Source organism: Kwoniella mangroviensis, assembly GCF_000507465.2.
Source record: "Kwoniella mangroviensis CBS 8507 chromosome 1 map unlocalized Ctg01, whole genome shotgun sequence".
Classification (NCBI taxonomy): Eukaryota; Fungi; Basidiomycota; class Tremellomycetes; order Tremellales; family Cryptococcaceae; genus Kwoniella; species Kwoniella mangrovensis.
In genome coordinates this window covers 10,003,396-10,020,000 of record NW_027062533.1, presented here as the reverse complement: position 1 = coordinate 10,020,000, position 16,605 = coordinate 10,003,396, and the positions used below count along the sequence as shown (strand labels likewise).

The window sequence follows — 16,605 nt, the reverse complement described above, 5'->3', positions numbered from 1 at the left end:
CTTGATCAGCAAATCTTCCAGTGTTTCCCGCTCCAGTACCACCGGCACCTGAGAAGGTATCATTCGGAGAACCCATACCTAGATCGGATCCTCTTGAAGATTCGAATGAGGTTCCCCGTTGGGAGTTATCACCCATCATTCCTTGGTTGTATGATGGGTTGTTGTAGTCGTCGTTACCTGGTTTGGAATATTCGGAATGTTGGCCTCCGCTGCCGGACTATGTAGTCGATCCCAACCGAAAGTCCATGAGGTCAGCGATCTTCTTCAAGAAGAAGGCAATACACGTACTTGATTGCCGGGCATGACATCTTTGACTTTATCCATAATCTATCGTCAAACGACATTAATCAGTGTACTAACATACACTCAAAGTATCATGTATATTATGTGATACTCACACCCATGTTGGATGATTTCAAGAATTGAATTATCGTATAAATGTAAGGCTATATGTTAGATGTTTGACGTTTCGTCCCGGAAATATTGAGAGGGAGGGAGACAGAGAACTTCTCATACTTTGTGGAGCCATATATATGTAGATGGAGAGATGGTACACACAGCTTCATCGCAGATATCACATGGACCATATCTTCTTATGAATCATAATGACGTCCATGACGTTTCTTCACCCATTCAAATGTTAAGATGGATACGACGACTATTTTTTCGGCTGACCGAGTGTGAAAGTATACGAGTAATAGGTCATCTGTACGAGTCAGCTACATTAAAGCTAGTCACCAGTCATGAGATCTAGACCCAGACCAGCTATTTCTAGATATACGAGTAAAATAAGTAAGAATGACAGAATGACTAATCCTCTGAAGGTCATAACTTTGCGCATTCCGTGCCTGCGTTTAGGCTGCGCAGCGAAAATGTTACAGTATCGATAAGACAACATCATCATCCATCATCAAGGCACAAGAAGGTTTAGGTAATCCCCTCTCATTGGATCCTAACTTCACAGATAATGAAGTCATCCCTTGACGCTAGTCTAGGTAGCAGATGCACACAAATTTGTACGTCAGAAGGTCTCTTGCCCATTTGCTTCGCAATACAATCCTGATATGGAGATCTACTGTGGCATCGGGACCACCATAAAACCATATTGATAAACATGGCGACAGATAATCTTTCTATACCTTATATCCTCCTATATATACAATCCATGTACCTAATGACAAAACAATGTAATTCTATCTTCTAAAACGGTGGATTATACGATCTGACTCTGTAGGATCCATCACGGACAGGTCAGAATGATCCATCGAAATTTCTCGTCACTAGCAGAAACTGTCACTCACTTCGAGAAATAAAATGGTTTCTGATGTTTCAGCGCCAGCGCTAGTACTTCACCAGTCATGAGATTTATCGATCTATATTCCAGTATTTCTAATTTGTTCCATCTATCGACGTGTCATTATTGACGCAGATCAGCACACGATTACCACAATACAGCATTTCGGGATTCTCGAGTTGTACAAGCCAACGTATCACTCACCTTCCTCGACCAGTTGACTTCAAAATCAATTCCATCTCAAATTCATATTTCGGACTCTCATTCCCCGGTTCTAGCAAGTCGGTGATAATCACCCTAGCAAACCTTTTACCGTCTTTAGTCGTTTGCGAATTCACGTTTGTGATTGAGTTATTATCTGAATCTGATCTGTTTAGACGCCAGCGACCGAAATGTAAACCTTTACCTCGGATGGACGGTCGAAGGGATGGTACGATTTCCGATGGACTATTGCAATAGATCCTGTATCAGCTCGAGTAATGTGAGAAGTGTGGTAGGGTACTTACTGGTCTGTGGTGAGGAATGATATCACATTACCATCAGGGTAGAACCGCAAGAATCGATGATATGTTACTGTGAGGGTATGGATGTTAGCATGACTACGAATTACACTATGAAGAGGATGGAAGGGATCTGAACGCACTCATGTGTGTGATCTATAATGGAGGAAGAACAGGATCAGCTACTGAAACACCTCGACATCATTGGAAGTCTGAGAACTCACCGTAACCCATTCTTCACCAGCACCAGGACGGCTGAATGATTCCACCAAAGTCAGCCTAATTGTCATGAAAGTTATAACCGGGATTTTTTCTAAGTACTCACATATAATGACAGACGGCGATGTAACATCCATCCATCCTTATCCTCTCTTCCTCTACTACCGTCGTTCTCCACTCGTTTCTATGTCTTTTGACCAGATCTTTCGCCCGGATAAGTTCTACCCTTGATTCGTTGCCGATTACCTGCGGTACCATTCCTTCATTCTCGTCATCGTCACTCAATCGTTCCTGCATATCTCCAGCGATCTGGGGAGCAGGAGGTAACATGGCCGGAGGTTTGTATATCCTCTCAGCTATATCCCTCCAGGCCAGCGAGACATGTGTCAACCAACGGGATTTCCAACATGCCGATCCGAATCTTTCTATAGACGTTACATCAAGGTTCATCAAGATAGGTTCGAACAGCTCATTGGGTAATTTTGTAATTGGACATGGCAATTCTTCTTCATCCGGATGGAATGTCAATTCGTTCGATGGGATAGACAGATTGTTGAACATTCGGGTAAGAGGTGATATTGGATATACGGATTCGGCAGGTCGAGAAAGAGCGGGAAGGGAAGTGGTGGTAGAAGCGGGAGCAGGGAGATGCGTCTTTTCGTAATCTGGCGCCGTCTGAATATGTCTTGCGAATGAGTACGGCTCAATCGAAGGTGGCTTGGAGGAGATTATATCGGAAGATGAAGGCGTGGGAGGTAGTTCGGTCTCTTGGAATTTTGAATCTTGCGCAATTGCAGTGGACTTGTTTTTAAGCGATATAGCGTACGTCCTGTCAATGTCGTCTATCACAGGCCAAGTCAGCATGACGGCAAAGATCCAGATACAATTTTCTGGAGTGGAGGGAGGGGTTTTATTCGTTGATGATTGTACCCTCTTTATGATCTGCTAGCTCTTCGATTTTAAACGGAGTCGTAAGCAAACTCACCATCCAGCTTGAAAGCTTTCCTGTACAACATCAACGCCTCATTCAACTTCCCACTCTGTTCACTCTCAATCGCCCTTTGGTATATCTGTATCGCACTCTCCCTTTCCTGTCCTTCAGGTGCTATTGAGCCTGTGAATCTGGTGGGCCGATTGACCGACGTAGGTTTGAAAGATGTGAAAGTCGTTGTGGTCAGATAGGAATCTAATTTATCCAGATCTACCGCTTCGCCTGGAACGAAACGTAATGGTTTCTTCGGGGAAACGGGAGAAGAAAGTTTGTTTTTATCTTTGACTGGTGAAAGGCTTTTCTCAGATCCTCCTGAACGTTCGCTCGGAAGGTCAGGTTCAGCTGCTGGTGGTTGATCATTCTGTTTGCTTTTCCACCTTACAGGTCCAACTTCCACTTCCTTCTCTTTGCCCTTTCCTATACCCGTCCTTCTCGCACCGACATGTACGGGTTCACCCTTCTTGGCCTTTACCTCTTCTCTCCACTGATTTCTGAATCTTTCCAATTCTGCATCCTCTACATCGACCTTGACTTGACTGGGTGGAGCAGGCGATGGAGAGGGGTTGATCGACAACTGGTCGATCTCAGTTGCTAGATCGGGGGAGGACGGTGTCGGTGGATAGGACGGTGTATCCGTTGCCGGTACTGGCGAATCCATCTTGGGTGAATATGCTATAACAGCCAGCTCCAGAGGTAAAAAGGAATCTTGCATTCACTGCTAGTCCACTTGAGACGATGATGTCGAATCAGACAAACCTCCACTTTCTCTCGGCTCGAGCGATGATTGAAATCAGACGGTCCGCTGGACGAGAAACGCATAGACGGGTTACACCGACATTTGTACGCGGGCATCTATGGTGTTCTTACGGGAGTGTTGTGGCATGGCGTAAGGCGTTTGAAGAACCTGAGAAAATGGATGCAAGTTTGCAGTTTATAAATCTCTTGTACCCTATGCTGCTCTTTGTTCTTTCCGTCATTAGTTGGAGTCAGACGCTGATATCCCAGACCCATGCAAAAGAACCAGTCGTTTGGTCTACGTTTGGCAATCATTGCATGACAGGAGGTATTCTTCACATATGTAGCTAAGAGTACTTATAAGGAGAATATATCAAACAGAATGTCCGTACGAATCGAGGAATAACGTATCACCTCATATACAAGTGCTGAATCCACCTAGAGTCCAGTAAATACCCCACCAATGGCAATCGAAGCTACACCGACCAATAGCCCGACCAGAGGTCGCAATCCCATACCTGCCAAACCTGCAATTTGAGCGGGTAAAGCACCACTGGAGGAATTTCCCTCTTCAGTACCATTAGCAGACTTCGTACCGTTTGCGCTAGAGGCTGAAGAAGTAGCTGCTGCTGCTGCTGAACCGGTTTTAGCTGTCCCGGTCACAGATCCAGTCGCTGAGCCTGCAGCTGCTGAGCCACTGGCAGAAGCAGCTGAACCTGTTCCTGTTACACCTGGAGCGGTTGATACGCCATCTACAGCATTGTTACCTCCAGTCTTCTCAGCTGCATCGGCAGACCATGGATCGGAAGCGGTAGCTTGTACGGCACTTGCACTGGCCTGTGCGTCTTGGCCTGAGTTGAAAGTCGCGTGCTTGTATCCGTCTGGAGCGGAATCAGACCATTCATAGATCGATCCGGTAGCATAGAACAACTGCAAGGATAGATCGGAACGGCATCAGCAGGAAAGCCATAAAAGGGGAGAAATGCAAGAACCACAGGGCAAGCAGCACTCACTTGGATATAGTATAAAGTTTGATAATAATTACCAGTACCATCACCTGCACATTGCGACGCAGCGCATTGATAGGCGGTGCCTTCCAGATCGGGTCTGGCGAGTGTCATTGATTTGTACATGATGTGAACAGAGGTATGAACAAGACTTACTGAGGTATAGTAGTGATAGTATCGTTAAATCCCGAAAGACAGCCGATCACTATGACAGGCCGGCATTAGTTACCCAATATAGCATCATGAGAGACGGAAGTACTCACCACATTGATAGTCATTGGTGATCCATTCTGGGTATTGAGACAGATCTGGTCCACCATTTTCACCTTGCGTCCAATTTTGACCTTGGGTCGGGTCTTGAGCTTTGATCTGAGCGAGGAGGGGTATCAAGGATAACAAGAGCGCGATTTGATTCATCTTTGATTACGGGTCAGAATTGGTTACAGAATTAGCTTGGAGTGTTTTACGTTGGTTGACGTTGACGTGGTGTCCGGTTCCTCTTTGATTTTTAGTATATTAGAGTGTAATATCTAGACAGATAAAATGAATGACAGGGCTGTATGTGTTAGCTGAGGAACATCACCAAGATGGCGAGATGGATGAGATAGATCATATCAGTCTGATAGCAAAATCGACACCATTCTACCTATATAATTAGGTAAGGGGTCCATAGTGAAAGGACCCAATAGGAGTTGATCAAACAAAGGAAACATCCTCTTAATGAGAACGAGAGTTTCGAAATTCGTGTGTGAGTGCCGTGAGGGATGACAGATCATCAAAGGTTTCATCTAGCGGTTTGAGCACACCTTTGATAGGTACATCTTACTCACTAACGAGTTGTAGGAATTGATAATATTGAGCTGCCTAAGAGAATCGATCAGATGCATTTTTACTCAACTTCTGTCCTAAGCATAGACCGCTCGAAAGCGTTTTCCCTCCTTTCGATCGGAGAGTCAAAGGAAGGTCGTGTCTCTGTTTTCCATCGCTGCACCGAGCAACCGAACAAGAGGAATAAGAGCAGAGAAAGACACTCTGGTAGCTTGGCTTGCATGAGATCGAGAGTATGCATGTACGACGGACAAGGGGATGACATTAACCGGGACAGAGCCAAGAGATGCAGGTGGATCTCAAACATACACAGTATCACGTGGTGCGCAGTGAAATCAAGCTTAAGCCGAGACCGAAGTGGCAACCAACTCGTAGGTGTGTGTGTGTATGCAATTTGTGTGTTTTAGGAAGAAACTGTGGGGGTGTGGGTGGGTGTCCGAGTGAGTTGTTGTGCGTCATCCGCGTTATGAGTTGGGCTTAAACGTCTAAATAGATTAATCCATTCAGTTCATACAATCATTCATCCTACACAGATCACACCGCATCCATTTCTCTTCATCATCACATATACATACTTAGGATAGCGTACATATCTCCTTCCATCCCATCGCACTGATCCACTGCATCGTCAATCCCTTCAAGCCTGAACACTATGGCACCAAGGAAGAACAAGGAGCCAGCCTCTTGGGAGGTGGATGCTGACAAACCCAAGCCTGATGGAGAGACTAGAGTCAGACGTTCATACTGCATCAAAGACTTGGTCACTCGTGAGTTCGCACCTATCCTATCTCATATATGCTCCGATTACCATCAAGAAGTCATGCTGATGCATATAACCCTGCCTACTCCTGAACTATCTGCACCAACCACCTCTCTCCTGTCGTTTCTCATTTTTGCCGCTGAATCAACCTTCCTTCACTACCACGACGACCGCTCATCAAATAGAACCAGCTCCTGGAATAGATACAGTCCACGATGTGATGCTGTATGCAGCCAAGACGCACGGTCCCAAGAATGGTTTCGCATCTCGTAATATTGAGAAGATCATCTCAGAGGAGAAGGAAATCACCAAGATGGTCGGTGGAAAAGAGACCAAACAAAAGAAGACGTGGAACTACTTCAAGCTGACACCATACGAATGGATGACCTACGAAGAGGCTTTACAAAGAGTCAAGGAGATCGGAGCGGGTTTGAGGGAACTGGGAGTAGAGGACAAGAGAGAGAACAAGTTTTTCAATATCTACGCTCAAACTTCGTAAGTTCCTTCTCTCTTTCTTCATCGACAAATAACAAAGGAACCCCGATGAAAGCGGCTTTCAATCATTTGTCCATAATGAAACGTATATGACATCTGCTGAGACAAACGATGCGTGTAACAGTCGAAATTGGATGCTGGTCGCTCAATCATGCGCTTTCAACGCCGTACCTATTTCGACCGCGTACGACTCCTTAGGTCCAGAAGGATTGAAACACGCATTGAACGAGACCGAAGTCAATGGAATGTTCACCAATGCCGATTTGCTTGGTACACTGGTCAAGATCATCGAACATTGCTCGACAGTCAAGTTGATCGTATATGATGGGAAGTCAGAAGATGGAGCTATCGATAAACTCAAAGCTATCAGAGATGATATCAAGGTCATTCACTTGGATGAAGTGATTGAATTGGGTAAAAGCAAACCTGTGGAAGCTTTACCTGCTAAAGCTGAAGATGTGTATTGTTGCATGTACACCTCTGGGTCAAGTGAGTATAGTCTCCCTACAACAGTGGCTGGTATTTCAGCTGACAATCAGTCAATCTCTGATATAGCTGGTACTCCTAAGGGTGTACTTCTCACCCACCGAAACGTCGTTGCTGCTAGTAGGTTACCTGACTGAGCCTTGAACTTTGTTGACGATATCTTACAGTCGGTTCCGTGTGGACCTTGCTCTACGAGTACCTCACTACCAAAGATTCGTATCTCGCATTTCTTCCCCTCGCCCATATCCTTGAGTTCGTCGTGGAGAATTCGTTCATCTTTGCTGGTTTACCCATCGGTTACGGTAGAGTCAAGACTTTGACTGATGCAAGTGTAAGGGAATGTAAAGGTGATATCGCGGAATTCAGACCTGTAAGTGTAACTTATCTCGTAGAACCTTCACCGATAGAGAGCGGACATTTGCTGATGGCGCACATGTGCTTTGTCAGTCCATCTTGGTCGGTGTACCCGCCGTTTGGGAATTGATTAGAAAAGGTATATTATCGAAAGTAGACACTGCTGGTGCTCTGAAGAAATCAATCTTCAATTTCGCTGTTAAAGCTAAACAGACTGCCAACCAATATTCCTTACCTCTTGTGGGCGGTCTCACCGATAAAGTTGTCTTTGACGCTGTGAGAGCTCAAACTGGTGGTAAATTGAAGATCATGTTCAATGGTGGTGGTGCCGTTTCCAAGAGCACACAAGCTTTCTTGTGTACCGCTTTGGTGACCATGATTCAAGGTGAGTTCGCTATCCTAGTGCGTCAACTCTGGCTGATTAAAGATTGATTCACAGGTTACGGTCTTACCGAATCCACTGCTATGGCCTGCATCCTCAATCCCGGCTTTATGCAATACGGCGCGGTTGGAGGACCTGTCCCAGCAGCAGAAGTCAAGCTAGTCGATGCTCCCGAAGCTGGCTACTTCTCTACTAACACTCTCCCTCAAGGTGAAATCTTACTTCGTGGTCCGGCGATCTTCAAGGGCTACTACAAACGCCCTGATCTCGATAAAGAGGCGTTCACGGAGGATGGATGGTTCAGAACAGGAGACGTCGGTCAATGGAACAAAGATGGTACTTTGGCAATTATCGATCGACTGAAGAATTTGGTGAAATTGTCAGGTGGTGAATACATCGCGATCGAATACCTCGAATCAATCTACAAATCTTGTCCCCTCGTTGCGAACGGGGCGATCATCGCCAATGGGGAACACAATAATCCTGCTATGGTGGTTGTCGGACACCCAACGAACTTACCTGCCTTTGCGAAGAAGAACGGTCTAGGAGACGGAGAAGATCTGGAACATCTGTGTAAAGATGAGAGAGTCGTTGAAGCCGCTTTGAAGGAGTTGAATAACGTTGGTAAGAAGGCTGGTTTGAAGGGTATGGAGTTGTTGGAAGCTATAGTGCTGGTTGCGGATGAGTGGACACCGGAATCTGGTTTTTTGACTGCTGCTCAGAGTAAGTCGACCCGTCTACTCAATAGCTGTATACTGACGAATGGTGTAATAGAACTTCAACGTAAGGTCATCTCCGACCAATACGCCGACAGGATCAAGGTGAGTTGGATTGATAGCGTGAACAGCCCTTGTCAATAATGCTGATTATGATCGTACGCGTTCTGTCAGGCTGTCTACCCATAAGTCGCATTTGACACCAAGGGACTGTGCATATGTGTATACCTATGAAAAGAAGGCTCTGCGAGAGAATAACACGAAAACCAATGGGGAGGGATCTGAAACAATTTCACATTGATTATATATACAATTTCATTCAATTCAATTTGATCATCACTTTTACCAAATTCCCTCTTTATTGATAAATACGGGCATGTGTGAGGGAGAGAGGTGTAGTCAGCGAGTTAGGTCAATATATGATTCCTATCTGATTCATGTATTTTATATGATGATAAGTCATGCCATCTCAACTAGTCTATTGATTGGATTGACAGCTGCAGCCAGCACTTCGGATGGCTCGGCGCGAGCGGTGTCGTAATGTCGTAGTTTCCTTAATCGGCGAAAGGGTAACGTTACATAGCCGCGAGTGCCTCCATCAAGCATATTCGTCATTACACCATCCACTCAATGTCTTGGCCTGGCTAGTATCCTCTCGGTCATCATGTTGTATGCATAAGTAAGAAAGCAAAGATCATCTGTATAATCTTCTTTCTGTGAAAATCTGTAACAGCATTGAACAGTACATCAAGACGACAAAGGTTGAATTGAATACTTCGGTAGGAGATCAGAGTCGCACAGCCCACTTCAGCACTGACCCTGTACCGGATTTCTTGGCTATTTAAAGCAACGTCCACCTATATAAAAATCACTCAATCATCGTCATCCTCGTCTCGTCTACGAGCGTCCTCAAGCGCAGCATAGATCATCAATATAGTAGACATATAGATCAAAACCACTCAATCAACTCGAATAGCATCAATACAGAAAATCGATAGGCGATAACAAACATCAATTCCGACTCAACCCCTTCGAGATGTCGACGTCGGCAGGAGAGACAATCGAGGGTCTGCCGCCAGTCAGCTCATATGACCATGCTGGTGGTATCAGCAGCACCATGTCGTCCCATAACCCCGCAGCTGAACCTGAACATGCAACATTACCCAGCTCAAGTTCAGTACCCCCAACCCCTCAGCCCCCTTCAGCATACGCTCAACCCCAACCTCAATCATCCCACTCCGACCACAACCTCCCTTCATTTCCCGAGAAGCGGAAATCACCGTCACCCCCTTCCTCTTCGTCTTCCAAGCTCATATCTACATATCTTAACGATCATCCAACTCATTCAGCAGGTAAAGCCATATACAGCAATTTCCCTCAACCCAACCCACTGTTCAGGTTGATCAGACGATTCAAAGTGAAACATTCAGTTATAAATGGCCTGACCGACGAGGAGATGAAGAAATGGCAAGCTCAAGGAAAAGATCTTCGAAAAAAAGCTGGTTGGAGATTTGACCACGAAGAAGGAGAGGGTGGGGAGGCAGTAGTTGGAGAACTGTTTTGGAAAGTGAGTGAATCTCCATTCACAACCATGCTACCTGCTTGAGTTTCTCTGTCAATTTTCAACTTCTCAGCGAGCCAGCTAACATAGTGGTTGTCATGAATAGATGTACATTTCACTCTTGCCTACTCTCGAAAGAGATCCTCTATCCGGCTTGGTCCCGCCGGACCTGCTAGGTTCGACTACAACGATGCCATTGACTATCATCTCCCTTATCCCAGATATAATGCAACATTATAGAGATGTTATCATACGTGCGGAGAAAGAAGTTTTCCTAGCTACGAATTATTGGCAGTGAGTAAAGCTCATTCCTCATTGCACTGTGTGCCTTGGTAATTGACGGATTGTGATTTGGGGTACTTCCAGACCGTCTAATTCGGTTAATACCATTTCGTCTGCTTTACGAGACTTATCAGCTAGGACGATCAAAGCGGGTAAACCCAAAGTGATAGTCAAGATCATGTATGATAGAGGGTCTTGGGAACAACTTTGGAATGCTCATGCTCCTGTCAATCCTAAAGAATGGGCTCCATTGGATTTACCGAAGAAAGAGGATGTACAAGGGTTGGATATGGAAGTCATTGTGAGTCAAGGTCACTGCCAACTCTATTTTCCGTATTAGTGCTGATATTAAAGTATGATTTGATATAGAATTTCCACAGGGTATTGTTGGGAACGTTTCACGCAAAGTTCTTGATTGTTGATAGGAAAGTAGCTTTGATCAACAGTAACAATATTCAAGGTGAGACCCTTGCTATCTGTCATGTTGACTACGATGCTCAGATGAGCTGATGACGGTTGGTCCCACAGACCGACCAAATCTCGAAATGATGACTCACCTCGAGGGACCAATAGTGGATTCATTCTACGAAGTAGCCTTACACTCATGGTGGAATAAGCTCTCGCCGCCTTTACCATGTATGTCGACACCCTATCAACCCCCCTTGGACCCCGTGACTGGAAAGCCCCATTACCTATTCCAAGATCATAATCCGTATTTTGACGATATCGAAATACTCAAAGCTGCCAAAGCTGCTCGATTATTACTTAGAAGACAAACGAGGGATATAGACGAGGAAAAGGCTCATGCGCACAGTCTTGACGGTCCTGGTGCGACTGAACGATTGAGAGAGGCAGTGAAAAGGGTGATTGATGAGCAGAAAGCAAGTTTCAACGAGTGGAAACCTGGTGAAGAACTTGAGGCGAGGGCACATACCGCCATGAAGGAATTGAGGGAGCTTAGGGAGAGGTGGGGATTGGGTTCGACCTCGAGAGCTCCGAGTAGAGGAGCGAGTAGAGGACCAAGTAGAAGAGCGAGTGGAGAATTGGGATTGTTAAGAGCACAACGTGAGTCAGAAATACCGTCATTTTCTGCGCCATATCAAACTGACTATGAATGGACGGTGTAGATAAAAACGAAGATGAAAAAGCCACAATAACTTCCACTGCCAATGGCTCGGAAGCACCTTCTTCACCCACGGTCACGAATGATGCGCCGCTCAAATCGAAATCTTATCCTTTACCACATGACCCGGCAGTGGATGAACATTGGGACTCTAATGATTCCTCAACACCTCTACCAGATAGACAGAACCGTATTAGTCTGGATGGTACGAGAACACCAGTCAAGAATGTGAATGGTACTCGTGGACGGGAACGAGACAAGAAACATGTTGGATTTGCCGATGCCAATGACGACAATGGTGATGGATCCAACAGGGTGATGGGTGATGTACCAATCACAACTTCACCAAATGGATCATATACGAATCTACCCCAAATCCAAAATGATACACCCCTCGTATCGTCCCTTATGACATCGACCATAAGCTTACCACAGGACAATAACACTTCGAATGGTACGGATCATGCTCCTTCGTCACTTGGTAAAGAAATACCTTCACTACCTACAGATACACTCGGTGAACCGTTACCTCTCACAGCGACTCATTCGGAAGAAGTTGGACATCTGTATGAGAAAACTAAAAAACATGTAGAATTGAGTTTACCCCCTTCTTCCTCCCAGCGGCAAGATGATGGAGCGGGCGCAGGCAGTGAGGAGGTACAGCCTGAGGGGACGGGAAGTAAGAGGATGTTTGCTCTTTCCAAGAAGTTTAGTGAGTCATTGCCGTCTCAGGCATTCGCAGCTTTTTTTGGCTTGCTCTATCCGATAGTTGCACTTTTGTTATTCAAATGGAACGGGATGACTGACAGATGTTTGTGGGTGGTATAGATGCCGGTGCACTTTCCGACGCATGGGCGACAGTAGAAGATTCGGACGAATTGGACGAGTTTAAACCTCACGTGGTGCACAAACCACATGATCCTTTCCCTATAGCTATGACGTGTAGGAAGCCTCATGGATGTGAGTGAAACGCACCATCTTTGAACGAAGAGGAAGATACTGATTCTGGGCATTCTGATCTAGTCCCCGGTCATCATGGTAAGCTTGCCTACATACGATCATGAGATGGTGGCATGATCTAAAACTGATTCACGGAACGAAAATGCAGATATCCGAAATCCCCAAAACGCAGCTTGGTTAGCTGGATTTAGGTATGCTCAAAAGAAAGTTTTTGTGTGAGTTAGCTATGAAGTCCATTTCTGTAGGGAATGTAGCTGATATGTGATGTAGTCAAACCCCTACACTGAATGCTAGACCTATCGTAAGAGCTGTTAAAGAGGCTTGTAGAAGGGGTGTGGACGTTGTTCTGCTACTAGATTTGGGTGAGTTAGTGTCCGATATTAGACAAAAGATACTGGTTTGAATAGAGGCTGTCTATCCACCCAATTGGCTTCCCCCATCTATGCACATCAAACTTATACCTTGAGCAAGAGTATATACTGATCACAAATGGTGATCTCGCAGGATTCAATGATAAAGGCGAATCTATCCCTTTCCAGGGGGGTACCAATGAAGAAGTCGTAGATCGATTATACAAAAACTTACGAAAAGACAAGAAAGAACAGTACCTCAAAGTATATTGGTATACAGGTAAAGATCAAGTAAGACCCCTGAATGCGGTGAAGAAGCAGAGGAATTGTCATATCAAATTCGCGGCTTATGATGATCAAGTGGCTATATTCGGGAATGGTAATCAAGGTGGGTCAAGTGGCCCATAAACTGAAATGGATGTACTGTGCTGATCTTATTGGGACGGGATTGTAGATAGTCAATCGTGGTTCCATTCGCAAGAGATAAACGTCATGATAGATTCAAAGGTAAGTTTCACGTTCTTCATTCGCAACTCGAGAAATAAGCAGGTGCTAATCCTTGTGCTGGTTCATGTTCATGTCCATGTTTGTAGCAAGTCGTCAGTGAGATGATGGAAACGTTATTATCCAATCAGAACACCTTGAAATATGGATTGGTAGATTCAGATGGGACCTGGAGGGACAAAGAAGGTCATACATTGGAACATTACGGTGCGACTGCTAAAGGTGCTTTTAGAGGTTTGAGTGGGTTCATAGCTTTTGCTAAGACCATTTAGAGTCATTGTAAGAGGGTGTGTTGTTTGGGTTCATTGTCATTCGTTTGCTTGATTCTTACTGTTGCATCGTATTGTCACATCTTACTCTTCCTTGTATATGATTGCATCTACGTTCGTTATAACAGTGTACGGCAGATACATGGCCATGCGTGTTGCCTTACACTATCTTGGTGTTATCACTGGATGACGGCACTGCGATGATCTGATTTCCAATTTCTGCGATGATATCGGACCGTGTTTGATCATGACAGCCGAGATTCATTCTTCACTTGTGCGGATGATTTCCGCTTAATCTGACTGAATTGGAAATCAACCATTCACTTGGTGTATTTATGATCGTACTCTCCATCGCTATCTCGACTCCCTCCGTGTTCCCCTGGTATCCTACCTACTCACAAAGTCATATAGATGGCTCAGAGCGTACTCAGACAGTCAACCAGATCAGTCAACGCATTACGTTCTTTCCTCAGACCCGTTCTCCCCATTATCGCTAGACCTTTCGGCACTTCTACGTTCAAGATGTCTGAGTTCAAACAAGCTGATCATAAGCTATTGGTGTGAGTTCTTTTCTCCACGACACAGTTATGAGAAATATATATATTCCTACTCGTCCCTAATTTCTAGGGATAGTGCGATAGATCTTACTATGATACTTGTGTGCTAGGGCAATGTGTCATTTATTTTGACTTTGAAGCTGACATCCTCCGAATCCGTCGCAGCATCCCAGGCCCAATCGAGTTCTCCGACCCCGTCCTCTTGGCCAACGCTACACCAGGTACCGCCCACACCTCCCCAGCTTTCATCCCTGTCTTCGGGGAGTCACTCAAACTCCTCAGAAAGGTGTTGCTGTCCACCGAGGAATCGGGCTCTCAACCTATCCTCATCGCTGGATCTGGTACCCTCGGATGGGACGCTGTCGGAGTCAATCTCGTAGAGAGAGGCGATGAAGCCGTGGTGCTTAATACAGGTTACTTCGGTGATAGTTTCGCTGAATGGTAAGTCAGGTACTGCTTTTAAATTTAAATTCAACCATGTACTCCGCTTATGCTTTTACTTCAGCCTCGAGATTTACGGTGCTAAGGTAAATCAGGTCAAAGCTGAAGTCGGTAATATCCCAACGTAAGTTATCTTTCCTCTACTGCCATCCATCTCTTTGCCTTCTTCTTGTATATTCATACATCCACATGACCATATTTCAGTAGGGGCTGATGGCTTTTTATGTTATGTCCCTACAGCGACGAAGCAATCATCTCCGCCCTTTCATCTGAACCAAAAATCATCACCATCACCCACGTCGACACCTCAACCGGTGTCTTATCTCCTGCAGCCCACATCGCTTCCCTCGTCAAGAAACATTCGCCCGAGACTCTGATCGTGCTCGACGCGGTCTGTTCAGTTGCCTCTGAAGAGATCAAATTCGATGAATGGGGATTGGACGTGGTTATCTCGGCAACTCAGAAGGGGTTGGGTGTCCCTCCTGGTTTATCCGTTGTTTTGGCTTCTAAGAGAGCCGTTGAGGTGAGTGAGATTATTGATCCTACCAGCCATGGATCATCTTCCGCATCCAGTGTCGAGATCTGAACCTATCCAGATCTACCCATTGAGGTATGAGGATGAAGCCAATATAGTTAAACTGATCAACCGCTTTTGTGCAACCCAAAATGTAGATTTCCGAAAACCGAAAGACCCCTCAACAAGGATACTATATCTCATGGAAGAAGTGGATCCCAATCATGAAGAACTACGAAGCTGGCAAACCCTCTTACTTTGCTACTCGTGAGTATCAGTATACCCTCTTTGTAGGATTTTATGTTTGAAGTGGACTGATCGATCATCTGTCGCAGCTCCCGTTCAACTCATTTACGCTCTCAATACCTCCCTCAAGTCGATCGTATCCAAACCAATTTCAGAACGAGTCGAGGCTCACAAAGCAGCTTCTAAATATATCAAAGATGAATTATCCGCCATCGGACTGGATTTCGTTCCTAAGAGTAGAGATATCGCTGCCAACGGTATGACTGCTGTCAGATTCCCTAAGGGATTGCAAGCTCCTGATGTTTTACCTAAACTTGCCGAGTGAGTAATTCCTCCTTCCCTTCATGGAGAAAAAGGGTTTTGTGATGGTTGTGATTGTCTGCTAACATTGATCGATTTTTCCTTTGTGATAGACGAGATATCGTCGTTGCGGCAGGTTTACACAAAGCCATCGTCACTGAATACTTCAGAATCGGTCATATGGGCGTTACAGCCGTTGACAGAGAACGAGGTGATCTGGAGAAAGTTATCAAAGGTGTTAAAGAAGTTTTGGGAAAGATCTGACTCGTTGAATTTGATGAGTTCGAAAATGAAAAAGAAAGAGCTAGGTTGTAAAAAGTGATTCGAAATAAACTTACAAAGTAGAAGCCCGGACGTCGATCAGAAATGTCACATTTGGATAGAACATGTGAAATGCTAGTATTCGGATGTGTTAGAAATGATTTTCTGTACTGATTTTGCCAAGAAAAAAAAAACGCATTTATTCTCACTATTGTGTGTACGAAAGGTGACACGTCATTGGTCACTGCTCTGGTGGTACTGACCCGACTCTGCTGTGCAAGAATGTTTGATCCATCCTTTGTCGCTCTGGAAGACAGGACGAGTCCCTCGAAGCAGTGTACTGCTTCACTGAGAAGTTTTGTATGAGATTGGGTTGAAAGAATTATCGAGTCGCCAACATACGAAGGAAGGTCAAGGCCTTCGAGTTGCAATCACAATTCAACTGCTCAAATATCCTCGACAACATGTAC

General features: G+C 45.1%; 6 protein-coding genes across 6 annotated transcripts in view; 3 read left to right on the top strand and 3 right to left on the bottom strand.

The window, feature by feature from the left end:
- I203_103797 (uncharacterized protein) overlaps positions 1 to 404 on the bottom strand; it is a gene marked incomplete at both ends in the record, with an annotated part of 984 nt that extends 580 nt beyond the window's left edge. The window contains 3 exons of the mRNA XM_019147408.1: positions 1 to 217; positions 289 to 327; positions 399 to 404. The exon at positions 1 to 217 is cut by the window's left edge and continues 34 nt beyond it. Of these exons, the coding sequence (XP_019003073.1) occupies positions 1 to 217; positions 289 to 327; positions 399 to 404 (262 nt within the window). The remainder of the gene's footprint in view (positions 218 to 288; positions 328 to 398) is intronic.
- A 796-nt stretch (positions 405 to 1,200) lies between these two features.
- I203_103796 (uncharacterized protein) lies at positions 1,201 to 3,662 on the bottom strand (the record flags this gene model as incomplete). Its single annotated transcript, XM_065517397.1, has 8 exons — positions 1,201 to 1,228; positions 1,302 to 1,403; positions 1,499 to 1,741; positions 1,801 to 1,867; positions 1,938 to 1,950; positions 2,019 to 2,049; positions 2,120 to 2,855; positions 2,999 to 3,662. The coding sequence occupies 8 exons, from the start codon at positions 3,660 to 3,662 to the stop codon at positions 1,201 to 1,203; spliced, it is 1,884 nt and encodes a 627-aa protein (XP_065374215.1).
- Positions 3,663 to 4,177: 515 nt separating this feature from the next.
- On the bottom strand, positions 4,178 to 5,163 carry I203_103795 (uncharacterized protein; the record flags this gene model as incomplete). The annotated part of the gene is made up of 4 exons (XM_019147410.1): positions 4,178 to 4,669; positions 4,753 to 4,846; positions 4,903 to 4,951; positions 5,010 to 5,163. 4 exons carry the CDS (start codon positions 5,161 to 5,163, stop codon positions 4,178 to 4,180), a joined length of 789 nt encoding a protein of 262 aa, XP_019003075.1.
- A 1,063-nt stretch (positions 5,164 to 6,226) lies between these two features.
- I203_103794 (uncharacterized protein) lies at positions 6,227 to 8,956 on the top strand (the record flags this gene model as incomplete). Its single annotated transcript, XM_019147411.1, has 9 exons — positions 6,227 to 6,341; positions 6,520 to 6,829; positions 6,954 to 7,318; positions 7,385 to 7,435; positions 7,483 to 7,685; positions 7,763 to 8,054; positions 8,109 to 8,774; positions 8,826 to 8,872; positions 8,942 to 8,956. The coding sequence occupies 9 exons, from the start codon at positions 6,227 to 6,229 to the stop codon at positions 8,954 to 8,956; spliced, it is 2,064 nt and encodes a 687-aa protein (XP_019003076.1).
- A 928-nt stretch (positions 8,957 to 9,884) lies between these two features.
- I203_103793 (uncharacterized protein) lies at positions 9,885 to 13,819 on the top strand (the record flags this gene model as incomplete). Its single annotated transcript, XM_065517396.1, has 13 exons — positions 9,885 to 10,334; positions 10,435 to 10,622; positions 10,695 to 10,911; positions 10,980 to 11,070; positions 11,139 to 11,675; positions 11,738 to 12,445; positions 12,562 to 12,693; positions 12,757 to 12,771; positions 12,842 to 12,908; positions 12,964 to 13,055; positions 13,198 to 13,431; positions 13,498 to 13,550; positions 13,637 to 13,819. The coding sequence occupies 13 exons, from the start codon at positions 9,885 to 9,887 to the stop codon at positions 13,817 to 13,819; spliced, it is 2,967 nt and encodes a 988-aa protein (XP_065374214.1).
- Positions 13,820 to 14,227: 408 nt separating this feature from the next.
- On the top strand, positions 14,228 to 16,138 carry I203_103792 (uncharacterized protein; the record flags this gene model as incomplete). Its single annotated transcript, XM_019147413.1, has 7 exons — positions 14,228 to 14,376; positions 14,539 to 14,814; positions 14,879 to 14,938; positions 15,055 to 15,337; positions 15,487 to 15,595; positions 15,664 to 15,895; positions 15,988 to 16,138. The coding sequence occupies 7 exons, from the start codon at positions 14,228 to 14,230 to the stop codon at positions 16,136 to 16,138; spliced, it is 1,260 nt and encodes a 419-aa protein (XP_019003078.1).
- Positions 16,139 to 16,605: the final 467 nt, after the last annotated feature.